Raw genomic sequence first — 13,904 nt, forward strand, 5'->3', positions numbered from 1 at the left:
CCTCCTCTCTGCTTGATCCACCCTGCCTGCCAGCCATCCAGGAGACTCCCCATCCATCCGTCCATCCATCCCAGCACACTGCGCTGCAACACGGCGTTGTAAACACCACCGCGTCTCCAGCTTGCACATAGGATATTGTCGGATTTTTTGTTTTTTTGTTTACACAAATAGGTTTTGCAAAATACACCGAGGAGATGTTTGGTCGTGTCTGATGATTTTTACACTTGAGAATAAGGATGACAAAAGCAGGCACGCTCCGGCTGTGTTGAGACAGGCGCTGGATTAAAAAAAGGTCAGTTTGATTTATCTCCACCTTTTATTATTTCCCCGTGTATTGGTGTATAAAATGTGCTTTAAATGCAATAATCCAAATGCATGTTGTGCTATCATTGCAATTTTAGCAGCAGCAGCAGCAGCTCTCATCCACTGAATTGAAATGGAGCAGCAGGCTAATTAATGCCCCCTCCTTATCCGACTAGTTCTCCTTTGTCCTCTTCCTTTTTACTGCTCTACCCTTTTTTTACCTTTTGTTCTATGCCCAACAACCATATGCCTTAGTGCCTGTGTACACATGATGGAATAATAATGGTATGTACACACCTGCACGGAAAGACCATGGCTGCTCCTATCGTTTCAAAGGAACCTGCCTCCATCTGCCATGCCTTTGTACTCCCTGTGTCACTGTGACCTGCTTTCATTGTTACCTGAGATAGATGGGCTGCTATTTTAATGAGGCCTGATTTTTACACACTGGGACATGCAGTGTGTTTTTATCTGTTTTACCTTTTATTTACAATTCAACATGACATAAGGAGTGATCAGAAAATTAGGATAAATGCGATCTGAAGTGGATTATAAAGAGGCTTATGTTGATATTGAGCCTGGATCCAAACTCTAAATCGGCTAAAGCAGAATGTATTTAGGGACTGTATGAAAGTTATTAGATTGTGAGGGATATTTTACTCCCTAGCATTATTGATATTTTTGAAACTCATCTCTAAATACTATCATTTGGTACAACTATTGATTTGCCATCAATAACAAAAGATGTCAGATATTGTAGACCTATTCTAATTTAAACCTTAAAGGAACAGTGTAACATTTAGGGGGATCTATTAGCAGAAAAGGAATATAATAACTGTTTTCATTAGTGCATAATCACCTGAAACTAAGAATCATGTTTTCGTTAGCTTAGAATATATCTACATAAGGAGTGAGTCCTCTTCAAAGGGTCCACCATGTTTCTACGGTAGCACAAAACGGACAAACCAAACACTGACTCTAGAGAGAGCCTTTCGCATTTTTACGTTACCTGAAGGCCACCGTAGTTCTCAGACACGCTTGTGAAACTGCGATAATGTGAGCCGCAGAGCGCAAAACCATTGTTATTATGGTAAGGATGGCCTCTGAGCGAAGAGAACGGCGTTACCACGGTCTTGTACTCGGTGGTTCATGTGGTTGCAATCTGCAACCACACCACTAGATGCTGCCAAATTCTACATATTGTGCCTTTTAAAAGAGTAGACTACTACACCGATTTAGCGTTGCACTTCTATAACACTGGTCGAAATAGATGAGACCAGCAGAAACTATGACATCTTTTTTTAATTTTACCCTGGCGACTACATTACCCACAATGCCATTGAACAGTTTAGTCTGAGATTCTGGTAGCAGCTAATGTAGATTATGCGCAGCTCCCTCTGAAACCACATACAGATGTTTTGACACATGCGGCATTATTCCCCCAAGACCTGTAAACAGACTTTGATGTGTAAAATCGGTGGAGTTTCCCTTTAATGGAATCTTAATTTACACATTAGCAATTGCCAAAATGATATGCACTTTTTACTGAATATTCAAACCATTCTTTATTTGTGAACCAAGAGCTGTGACGGTAGCTATCGACAACACATTTAACATTATTTATTAGATATATTTAACTTTACTGTAGATCTAGGCTAGAAATAATAACACGCTGTGTAGAAATATATAAAGTTGAATCATTAATAATGACAAAGATTCACATCTATTTTGAATGTCAAAACTGACATATTGATCTTATTAACTTCTAGTTGATGAGGAAAAATACCGTGATACAGACATGATTGTTGTCCTTGTATGGAAAATGCACCTGAAATATTCTGTCGCACACAAATTTAATCTTTTTGATGTAAATATTTGATAAATTGTTTAGAGTGAAATAAAATCTAACTCTTGGGTGATAAAAATTTGAAAGCATCCTTTCCCTTCTTCTCTTTCCAAACCCTCTTTCCCACCACACTCATTTTTGTACAGTCCCTAAGCATATGGGAGGGAACATCCTGTATTTACAAAGATGCTTAAAACCATTTTCTGACCCCCAGGTGAACTACAGGCCGCACACACAGGACTGGACCACAAACAGAGGCTTTCGTTTCGGCTGTCAGCATGGCTGTGAACATGATGCCAGCTCCCGCCATTTGGCCAGGGGAGGAACAACCGTCGCTGCTGGACCAGGAGGACTCTCTGTTGAGCCAAGCCCCCGTCTCTGTGCCATGCCTGCCAGTCATAGGTGAACCACTCATCCACAGCAGCAGCAGCAGCCCGGTCGACACACGGCCGCCCCGCAGCAAATCCAAAGACGAGCTAGTCATAGTCATCAACGAGAAGCTGCAGAACAGTAAGTGACTGAGTTTGACCTCCTGTTAAGGCAGCGGGTGGTTGGAGGAGGGGTGGTGGGAGAGTGGGGGGGGTCACACAGCTGCTTAGTCAGCTCACTCGGGGAAAGATCCAGTGCATGAAAGAGCTCCCTAGTAGAGCACATTAACCTCCTCCAGTGTTTCAAACGTTCTCCCGTCCTTTTCCGCCCTTCATGTGTAGGTAACGGGATCCATCCGGTGTCCGACGCAGACAGCACCTCTTCAGTCATCTGCTCTCCTCCCAGAAGACAACACTCCATCTCTTACCCCCACCACACCAAGACCAGGAAGGGGAGCCGGGCGAGCTCCATCGGCTACACCGCCTTCTCGCCCAGGCCGTCGATCTCTCGCCACTCCAGCATCGCCACCAACCCGCCCTTGGACCGCACCAAGGTCAAAGACTACCTCTTCCTGTCCGTGCTGGCCTGCTTCTGCCCCGTGTGGCCCATAAACATCGTGGGATTTGTCTACTCCATCATGGTGAGAAAAACAACATCTTTTGTCATGTTTTGAGTTTTAAATATGCACAGAGCTAACAGATGGTTTCTCCTATTCAGTCCAAGAACAGCCTCGAGCAGGGGAACTTGGACGGCGCCGTGCGTCTGGGACGTGTGGCCAAGATGCTCTCCGTGGTGTCACTAGTAGGAGGGACGATCATTATCATCGCCTGCATTGTCAACCTGGCCAGTGAGTGTCCCAAATCTGACCTTTAACCTCACCTTTTTACCCACTCACTGATCCTCCTGGCCCAAACACCTGCTACTGTCACTGTTTATCCCACCACAATATAATATTTAGCTCCGTTAGCACAATCTAACTGCAATCACTGATATTATTACCCATGTTTTTTGTACACTAGTTACAATGCCTGAACGAGGCTTTATACACTGCGGCACTTTAGGAACTGTGTCAACACTACACAAAGATCAGAGCATGTTAATCACATCAGACTCAAATCCACATTTTCTGACATCTTTCTTTATTTGCACGGTCCTCCAGCCTCCAGCTGTAACCGGCTGCATGCCTCAGATTGCTGTGTGTGTGTTTATCTGTAGAGTGATATGTGTAGTCTCTTGTATGCCTTGCTTGTACAAAATGTGAAGTCTTATTGTCCCTGTATCATATGTATACATAAATATATATATAATGTATGTCAGTGTGTGAGTTGTTGACATGCTCACAAGACAAATAAATGTACATTTATTGTACCAAATAAAGGGATTCTGATAACCAGTGGTGGAATGTAACTAAGTACATTTACTCAAGTACTGTACGTAAGTACAATTATGAGGTACTTGTACTTTACTAAAAGTATTTACATTTTATTTTACCTTTTACTTTTACTCCACTCCATTTTTAAAAGCAAATAATGTACTTTTTACTCCACTACATTTATTTGACAGCTTTGCATATTCAGATTATTGATATAAAATCAAAAAAATAAATCAACTAATACGTTATGATGTCTTATCACAGGTAAGACAGCAGTATATAAAGTACTTAAAATGCACTCCACATTTACCAGCTGCGACATTAAAGTGATGAAGTCATGCATCACCATTTATAATTCAATAATAATAATAATAATATTCTGCGTAATGAGTACTTTTACTTCTGATACTGATGCTAATACTTTTGTACTATTACTTAAGACTTTGAACACAGGACTTCACTGTAGTATTGCTGTTTTGGTCTTAATACTTCTTCCACCACTGCTGATAACAGATCAGTGATTATTAGAGACTTGTAAAGAAAGGGACTAGTACTGTTTAAATATATAAATGAAGGGTCAGTCAGTTAAATGATTCTTTGCCTTTTCACTTCAGTTCAAGCACATATTTATCTGTACTTGTGTTTTTGAGTGCAGCCTGTTGGGTCTCATTAAGCCAAGAGATGTCCTAATTAACTTAATGACTGGAAGAGCAATTGTACACACAGCTTTCAGGGCTCTGGGACTCAACAACCCGTGTTTTTTTTCATTACATAACTTGTCCTCTCTGTGGTCTGTGAAAGTTTATACACCCATATCAAGTTGCAGAATATATAGCTCTTCAACTAATACGCTTCCTTCTCCTTTTTTTAGTAAATGTGAAAACCTGAGTTTCATCCCAGGATGAAACTGGATAAGGCAACTGACCGTCTGGCCCCGCACCTGCACCACCGTCTTTACCGCCTAGTCATTACCTGGATGTGTGACAAATAATGCACCCGATATACAGTGCTTACTTGTATTTCTGTAATCTATATAAATCCCTTTTTGCTAATGGAAGGAAATATGCAAACTGCTCTGAGTCAGGAGGGGGGGGGGGTGTTGTTGTTTGTTAGATGGAGACTGGAGTAGACAGTCTAATCAGCCTCTTCGTATTCCGGTCAACACATTCAGAACGATTCTCGAGAAATCCCATCAATCAACCGCAGAAGTGATTCAGACGAGGTGGACTATAAGTGGAGGTGGTCACAGAACTTGAAACAGAGAAGGTCTGACCTCCCAGCTTCAGCGCAACAAAATGTCCACCCAAAGTCCATCCTATCACAGCACCGCCCAACAACAGGACGCATCCGAGTTTCAGCTTTGCCCTTAAATCCCCTCGCATACGTGGAGAGACTCTGGGATTTTTTTTTTTGCATTGGAATCGCAGAGCAGAAATTCACCCTTGCAGAGAAGAAACACTTTGAATCTCAGTGTCTCCTCTGTGTTTCCGACTCTCCTCCGTGGATCTCATGACTCCCGCCCATACATCTTGTGTTTGAGCGTACGGGTGGCAAAAGAGGATGAAAAAGAGGCTTACCAAGGACTAGCTACGGGTGCTAAACTGGAAGGGATTATGGAAAGTCTCACACAGAAGGCACAGTCATCACTGCAAGGAAAAATATGTGCCAAAAAAAAAAAGTTTCTTGCTTTGTAAAAACCCAACTCTGATCACAGAATTGTTGTAGAAAAATGTTTTTACTCTGCTGCAACTTTCCTGTTTTATCCACTTGACACCACTGACCACTGTGAGCCGGGGGAGGGGTACAGTACAATGTTCACAAAAACAAAAACACTGTAGCAAGACATTCCTTTTACAGTGAAGCTAATTATGCTACATCATCTAAATCTTTTGATAATGTTTGTAAAAGATTTTGAAACTGAATTTCATAGTGTGATGCTCTTGGAGTGCTGTGCCGCAGTTGACAGATGATATTGTGTATATGGGCATCACTATTTGCTTAACAAATGAAATCGCTCAGTCAAAGTTGGTGGCTGTAGCCTCAGTCTGCATCCACAGGTAGCCTGTACTTTCAAACCAAACAGATTGTGGCTTTTTTTGTCCCTTTGAAAAACCCTTAAAACAGCAATTAACACCTTTATTATTTGTTGTCACACACAGTAGGATGCTGTCTTTTGAATTTGTAAAACACTGGTTCAAACATGGTTTTATGGGTGTGAGAAATAGCAGTACTGTGGAGTACTACTTTTAAAATCTGATTTATTATTATTATCATTATTATTATTATTATTATATCTCCTGTGTATCCTTAACTAACCTCTAATCTTAATCTACCTGCAATTCTCACTGTGATCTGAAACAACTGGGTTTAAAACTCTCCTTATTTACTACATCCTGGAGTTTTAATCATGTCATGGGTTCACACCTGCAGACAATTTTCTGTGCTGATTAAATATGGCAGTTTTTTTCCCTCTGTTAGCACTTAATATGTAAATTTAATTGTAATCAACAGTTGATGTATTCTGCAGCTCTAAATCTCAATATTGTGATAATTCTCTAGTTGATATATGAGTTAGCATTAAGTAGTTATGATCTAACGTATAGGCACAGAATCTGACAGGTCATTGTGTTTCCACCGGGCTTCTATAATCTTTGTGGTTATTGGCATGTTGTGGATTTTTAATTAATGTATAATGATGATAAAAGTTGAAAATTACTAAAGATAAACTGACACTTGGAATATTATACTTCTGCAGCACATTCATAATAAAGACACAATGCATGCGACTTGTTTTCATTGTTGTTTTGCCGAGACAAAGAGCAGCGGTGGAGATTAAAGAGAATGAGTCAAAAGTGAGCGATATCCAGAGAGCTTAGCCACTGAGGAGAGATTGGGTTTTTGCATTTGAGCAGATGAGATCAAAAAAAGAGGAAGTATTAATGTAGTTGTCCGTACTGTGATAGTGTGTAAGCTGCAGGGATTGAAAGTGAATGCTGTTGTCAGGCAGCAGGAAGAGCAAAAATGCTGAAGGGAGAGGTCCTGAGCCGAGGAAATACACCGTGTGATCGGCTGTAATGAGAGCTAAAGCCTCAGATGACTTCAACAAAATCAAAGCAAAACATCCCTCCTTATTTTCTTCGAGGTTTTTTAAACCCTTTAAAGGAGCTATTACTATTGGCTGCGTACGCTGACCTATATCACTTATGAGCATTCATAACAACAGTGAATGGCAAATCATAAAGAACAAGTACTGTTTTTAGATTTAGTTTTAGATTTTTGGACCCAATCTGACAGTGATGAACATTTAACAGTGTGACATGTTCTGCATCACAATGGCCAACTGATACATTAACAGTATCATTCACATACATTTATTTAAACTAGCGTCGCAACGGTCAGTCAAGTAGTCAGGAAAAGAATTTTGATAATCGATTAATCATTTAAAAAGTAATTTTTAAAGGGTTCCTATTATGCTTTTGTGCTTTTCCCCTTTCCTTTAGTGTGTTATATTGTTTTTTGTGCATGTAAAAGGTCTGCAAAGTTACAAAAAGTCCAAACCAAAGGGAGTTACTCTCCCATAGAAACACTTCTCCTGAACTGTCTGAAACGCCCTGCTTGAAGTCCTGCCTTTTCTTCCGTAACGGGGTGATGTCAGCAAGTAACACATTTACATAATACCTGCCTAGCGGCTAGTTTGGCACGCCCTCAAGCAAATCTAGTTAGAGCGGAGCTGGAATGGAGTCTGAAGAGTTTGGTTCAGTTGACCAATCACAACAGAGTGGGCCAGCTGACCAATCAGAGCAGACTGGGCTTTTCGGGACAGAGACACAGGGTGAAAAGAGGTATGAGAAAAGTAAAGCGTTTTTTGAACATTAAAACATGTAAACATGTTCTAGAAGAAACCCGAAATACAAGTATGAACCTGTAAATAAGCATAATGGGTCCTCTTTAAAGGAACAAGCCTGAGAGTCTACAGCCATGCTAGCCACTCAGTGAGGCTGTAACCTTAAACACGGCAGTGCTTGGAGCTAAATGATAACAACAGCATGCTAACATGCTCACAATGTTAAAATGCTGATGTTTACCATATTCACCATCTTAGTTTGGAGTTAGCATGCTAACATGTGCTAATTAGCAACAGAAAGTAGCAGAGAAAGTGGTTGGTTGTCACATTAATTAGATCTCGCTCCCTAGAGGGCGCTGTTAAAAATGTTGGTACTGAAATGTTCAGAATTGGGGTCAAAGGTCACCACAGGGTCATTTCAGGAGTAAAGACACTTGACATGAGGTGAGAGGACTTTTAATGTAAATATCCAGCTCTTCTGTGTTTCTCTTCTGGTCCTTTACACAATGGGTTTATAATAAAACAATTATCACCATTAAAAAGTATGAAGGGAGAGCTAGAGTTTAGCTATCCCAGTTAGGGATGCTTGTCACAGTCTCTTTGGGGTTGTTTGTCACATGGGACTGATAGTGAATGACTGACATAAGGATGAGTTGAGTATCCTGTTATTGTAAGAAATGCAGTTATATGAATAATTTATCCTGTGTGTGTTCTCTCGATGCAGGAGATATGTTAAATAAAATTTTAAGATTGCCTCCATGTTTTAGTTTTCCTTATTAAAATAACATAGGGACAACCAACCCCATTGACTTTCTTTCTTTTAGGTGGCAAAGATACGTCTTTGTGCCGTCCCCGTCCACAACACTGTATTGCTTTGCTCCGGTGCCGGTTCTCCTGTCTGTTTCTCAATGCTGGGAGTGAGCCAACTGTCATCTATTGTAAGTAATACAGCTACAATGGATAAGTACCTCATACAACCCCACTCCGTGTAAGGTCACTCCAACTCTACCAGACACTTAAGGCTTCCATTACGCATTAAAAAGGGATCTATTAAGGAAACAGTTTTTGAGGGATTCAAATAAAAGTATAAAAAATGTGACAATCAACCCCGTTCTCCCCTACAGCTAAGGCTGATGGGAATGTCATTAGTTTTGCAGGTATTTGGTCATAAACCAAAGTGTTGGATGAATTCAAACTCTGACCCGATCATGGCACTACATGAAAAATCAGGCATTATACAATTCATCCTGACGGGGACATGAATGCTTGCACCAAATTTCATGGCAATCTATCTGATGTGAAGATGTTTTAAAAAAAAAAAAAAAAAAAGATGCCAAACATTTCCTTGTTCTAGCTTCTCAAATGTGACAATTTGCTGCTTTTCCTGCTCTTAAATTATAGAAAATGTATTATCTTTGGGCTTTGTACTGTTGGTCGGACAAAAGAAGATATTTGGAGTACATTGTGATGGGTACCTTTTACTGTTTTCTGATGTTTTTATAGACCAAATGATTAATCGATAAATCAAGAGAGAGAGAGAATCAGGACGTAAACTACGACTGTTTAAATATGTTACATGGAAATGACAATAAAAGTCATGGGCTTGATAAAGGATAAAGATAGCTCCCAGTGACGTGAGTGCTCTGTTGTAATAAAGAACATAAAAAAAATACTGTGCATACAAAATAAACATGACTATATTCAGTATATAAATTAATTCATGTCACATTTTTCTTCTTTTGCTCACAGAGATAAAAATCAACCGCATTTGCAGAAATATGACAGCACTGACAACAGCAAATTCCCTCACGCCAATGTTAACATTTTGACAGCAAAAGGTATTTTTCTCCGTACTCAGCTAATTTGACAGTAGGTATATACAGTACAGAGTGGCTCGGAAGAGGATCAGCATAGCAGACAGAGTCACATCCAGATGCAGTAAGTGGGTCAGGGATTATCCAGCTGGGTCACATAAACACTGAGGCTGTGAGTCAGCTTGGCAGCGTTTGGATGCATCATGATCGCACTGTCAGTCAGCCTAGGCCATAATGAGATATACTGACCGGTGGCGATACTCCTCTATTAGTGCCTGCTTAATTTGCAAAGAGAACTGGAGCTGAACAAAAACCATTATGAGTGTGAATTAATGCTTCGACGGACTGTTTTAAAATACAATGACACACTAATGAAAGTTTCCACAGCTTCCACATCAAAGAGTGAGTCTGTATTATCAAAGGCTCTCTTTGACAGAGTCGCCACTGTACTCCACTTTATCCAGTAACGGCTGTCAGTTACTGTCAGCACACTGAATTATCAACTCCAGTTTCTTTTAATCTTTCAGTCACAATAATTTTTATGTTTTTGTTGTCAAAAAGCTGCCAAAACTGTGTAGCTAATGTGATAAATGAACATGTATTTCAACATATCAAAGCAGGAAAAGCACACTAATAACTTTAATTGCAACCACACTCCATTTAGCTGATTTAGTTGCAGGAGCCTGCTATATTGAATGCTGGCTCACTGGCAGAGCTTTCTAATAAACCTAAATGGAATAGAGCCATAATCAATAGTATTTGTTGCATCTGTGTCTTTCCTACTGTGACAAGTAAAAAGGTCAACTGTTGATTAAACTGGTCGTGTCTAGAAGGTAACCCTCAAATTGCGAAAACGACCTATTCTAACCTTAACTATTCAAGGTCACCCTTACCAAAATTAAGTTTATTCAAGTGTGCTATTAGTACACTTCTTTTGAACTTAAAATAAGAGAGTATACTTTCAGTTTACTTTTTATGTACTTATCAGAGATATACTTAACAAAAGTATCCTTAAGTATACTTGGCTTATACTGACAAGTATACAGAAAAGTCTAAGTATACTTGGCTTATGCTGACAAGAATACAGAAAAGTCTAAGTATACTTGGCTCATACTGACAAGTATACAGAAAAGTCTAAGTATACTTGGCTCATACTGACAAGTATACAGAAAAGTTTAAGTATACTTGGCTTATGCTGACAAGAATACAGAAAAGTCTAAGTATACTTGGCTTATGCTGACAAGTACAGAAAAGTCTAAGTATACTTGGCTTATGCTGACAAGAATACAGAAAAGTCTAAGTATACTTGGCTCATACTGACAAGTATACAGAAAAGTCTAAGTATACTTGGCTCATACTGACAAGTATACAGAAAAGTTTAAGTATACTTGGCTTATGCTGACAAGAATACAGAAAAGTCTAAGTATACTTGGCTTATACTGACAAGTATACAGAAAAGTCTAAGTATACTTGGCTTATGCTGACAAGTACAGAAAAGTCTAAGTATACTTGGCTTATGCTGACAAGTACAGAAAAGTCTAAGTATATTTGGCTCATACTGACAAGTATACAGAAAAGTCTAAGTATACTTGGCTTATGCTGACAATATACTTAGACTTTTCTGTATACTTGTCAGTATGAGCCAAGTATACTTATGTATACTTTTAAGTATATCTCTAGTACATATAACTCCATAAACTGGAAGTATACTCTCTTATTTTAAGTTTAAAATAAGTATACTACTAGCACACTTGAATAAACTTATTTTTGATAAGGGATAACTTCAAGCCCAGGGTGTGTAGTACAGAAATGCAGTTTTTCCAATTTCAGAAAGAGGTAATTGTCCCTTCTGAGCAGGTAATTGTGACAGAAATTTCACACTATAAGCATGTGAAGAAGGGGTGTCAGTAGGTAATTCATGTAAATCTACTCGTGAACCGTGTTATCATTGTGTATGATATCTACATGAAGCTTAATTGAAATGTGGTGAGAGCTTCAGGCTCATGTTGGGCCCATTATTACTGTACAGCTCTCCTACCACTCCTTGTCTGCTCGCTTCAACCATTAGCTTTTCATCACAATCCTGGCTAGAAGGCACTAATGTGCTTATTATTGTCCGTTTAATGAAAACCACTTATCATCACAGAGTGAATTCAGAGCTCTGTGGTGAAATATCACCATAATATTTCTATCAAGGCTCTTGGTTTGTCTTCATTCCTCGTTTTTTTATCTTTTATCTTTAGCAGTGGCTCGTCTTACACTGACTTGTTTATTATGCTGCCAGTTTTATCGCAAAGACGACTTCAGCTGGAGTGAATATTTGCTGTTTTACAGTAATTGTTAGTCAATAACATGGGCTGAAATAGCTCTAATTTTCTATTCGTCACAAACCAAAGAATAATGTGAATGCTGATTTAAAATCAAATCCATTTCAGAGCGTCAGACAGCCAGATGTTTTGTGTTGACTTGAAATACACTTTTCTGTTTCATAACATGCTGCTAGTTGCTCTCGTCATCATATCCATTATGTGTTTTCCCAATCAGCAGTAATGCCGGCGCATGACCCTGCAGAGAGGACACGGCTTTGTTTCAAATAAATGTTTGTGGTTTCACAGACATCTGCTAAACCACTGGATATTAGATTAATCCTCCCTGAGCAAAAAAAACTCTTATTATTTAACAGTTATAATAGACAGTTATATTACTTACCATATTTATTATTATTATTATTATTTTTATTATTATTACTAATATTTTTGTCTGTTTGTTGATTGTTTCTTCTTGCTTTTATTTTATTTTATTTATTTACTTATTTTTTTCTTCTCTTTTCTTTTTATTTATTTATTTTTCTTTTTATTCTTTTTTTTCTCTTTTCCTTCCCCTCACATAAAAATATTGCTTTTGGATTTATGATGTGTTGTGGCATGCGCTTCGTCTTGTTCACTGGTATTATGTGATGGATTTATTTTGTATCTTGGAGAACAAAGGACAGGTGTTGTTTAGCTGAGTCAATAAATAAAAAGTAGAAGTTATATTAGAGTCTGAATGCACCACTAGAAAGTGAGTTGTTTTGTGTATAGTTTGTAAAGTGAATTCTTCTTTTAGATGCAGCTTCTGTTAATCATTTGGAATTTAATTAAACATCTTTATCACTAGGTAGCCATCTCGGGTATTGTCTCAGATGAAATTTGAAAATTGAATGTTTACTGTCCTCAATTGTCCGCTCTTATTTTTTTTTTATTTTTATTTTTTTTACAGTAATCTCAGTTTAGATCATTGAATAAAATCAGCATTCCAGTCCTCCTCTTTCCTGCAGCTTCCTAAAATATGTAAGATTTCATCTTTTTTATCTACAGAGACTCACTCTTGTTTTTATTACATCTGGACTGTTGCGATGTTCTGTATCTGTGTTTACTCAAATTCTTTCAAAATTGCTTCATAACACAACAGACTTCTCACAAGTTTCAGCAAGACAGTGTGCGCGGAACCCCAGTTTTAGCATTTCTACATTTGTAGATTTTAGAGTATAGATGTTAAGATTTAAATCTTCACTTTTTATTTTAAGGCTTGCATAGGGTTGGTGTCTGAATATCTCCATATGGTTTTTCTTAGTAAAAATGTAAAACCTTGACTCTGTAACGACCTGCTGGAGGATTTTTCAGTGAATTTTCTGATTCAATATTTTTTTGGAAAGCACTTCTATAAAAGTTTGTTATTAGTTATATTTGTATTTGTGACAGTGTGACAGGATCTGCAGAGGACGGTCATCTGTGGTGTTTGTCAGTCACGAGGAGAGCAGTGCAGGGAGGAACAAACAGTGACTAAGATGAAACAGAAGCAGCCTTCTCTTATTTCACAAAGAGCTCCTTTCCCACTCAGGATACATGAGAAAATGCACAATAATCAGAAACTGCACCGTTGGTTTTCTTCTTCTATTTAAAACGTAGACCGAGCCTCTGTTCCGACGTCCATGACTCTGCTTCTGACTCAGACACTCATCTCACGGTGCATGACGCTCAATCCATACTCTGGGACACCGAGCGGAAGAGTGTTAATCGAAAACATCCGAATGTCCTGATGCTGACCTCTGACCTCCCTGACTAGTAGATCAAGTAGAAAGTTCAATAAATGGTGCTGAGATCGATAGCATGTCACAGGATGGTGTGAAAAAAGGAATAAACAGAAGAAGAAGAAATCCAACTCATATTCAGTGAATTCTGTTTCTTTTTTGTTCCTTCAAATGAATAAATATAGCAGTAAATAGATAGATAGATAGATACTGTAGACAGACAGACAGACAGATATATAGATAGATAGATAGATATATAGATAGATGGATGGCCAGACAGACAGACA

At 38.8% G+C, this 13,904-nt stretch overlaps 1 protein-coding gene across 1 annotated transcript; it reads left to right on the forward strand.

Annotated features, from left to right (window-relative positions):
- Positions 1-2,427: 2,427 nt before the first annotated feature.
- On the forward strand, positions 2,428-6,676 carry prrt2 (proline-rich transmembrane protein 2). The gene is made up of 4 exons (XM_074619199.1): positions 2,428-2,659; positions 2,860-3,158; positions 3,236-3,365; positions 4,762-6,676. The coding sequence occupies exons 1-4, from the start codon at positions 2,428-2,430 to the stop codon at positions 4,776-4,778; spliced, it is 678 nt and encodes a 225-aa protein (XP_074475300.1). The 3' UTR covers positions 4,779-6,676.
- The last annotated feature ends 7,228 nt before the right edge of the window (positions 6,677-13,904 follow it).

The sequence above is a fragment of the Sebastes fasciatus genome, chromosome 20 (assembly GCF_043250625.1).
Source record: "Sebastes fasciatus isolate fSebFas1 chromosome 20, fSebFas1.pri, whole genome shotgun sequence".
In the NCBI taxonomy this organism is placed as follows: Eukaryota; Metazoa; Chordata; class Actinopteri; order Perciformes; family Sebastidae; genus Sebastes; species Sebastes fasciatus.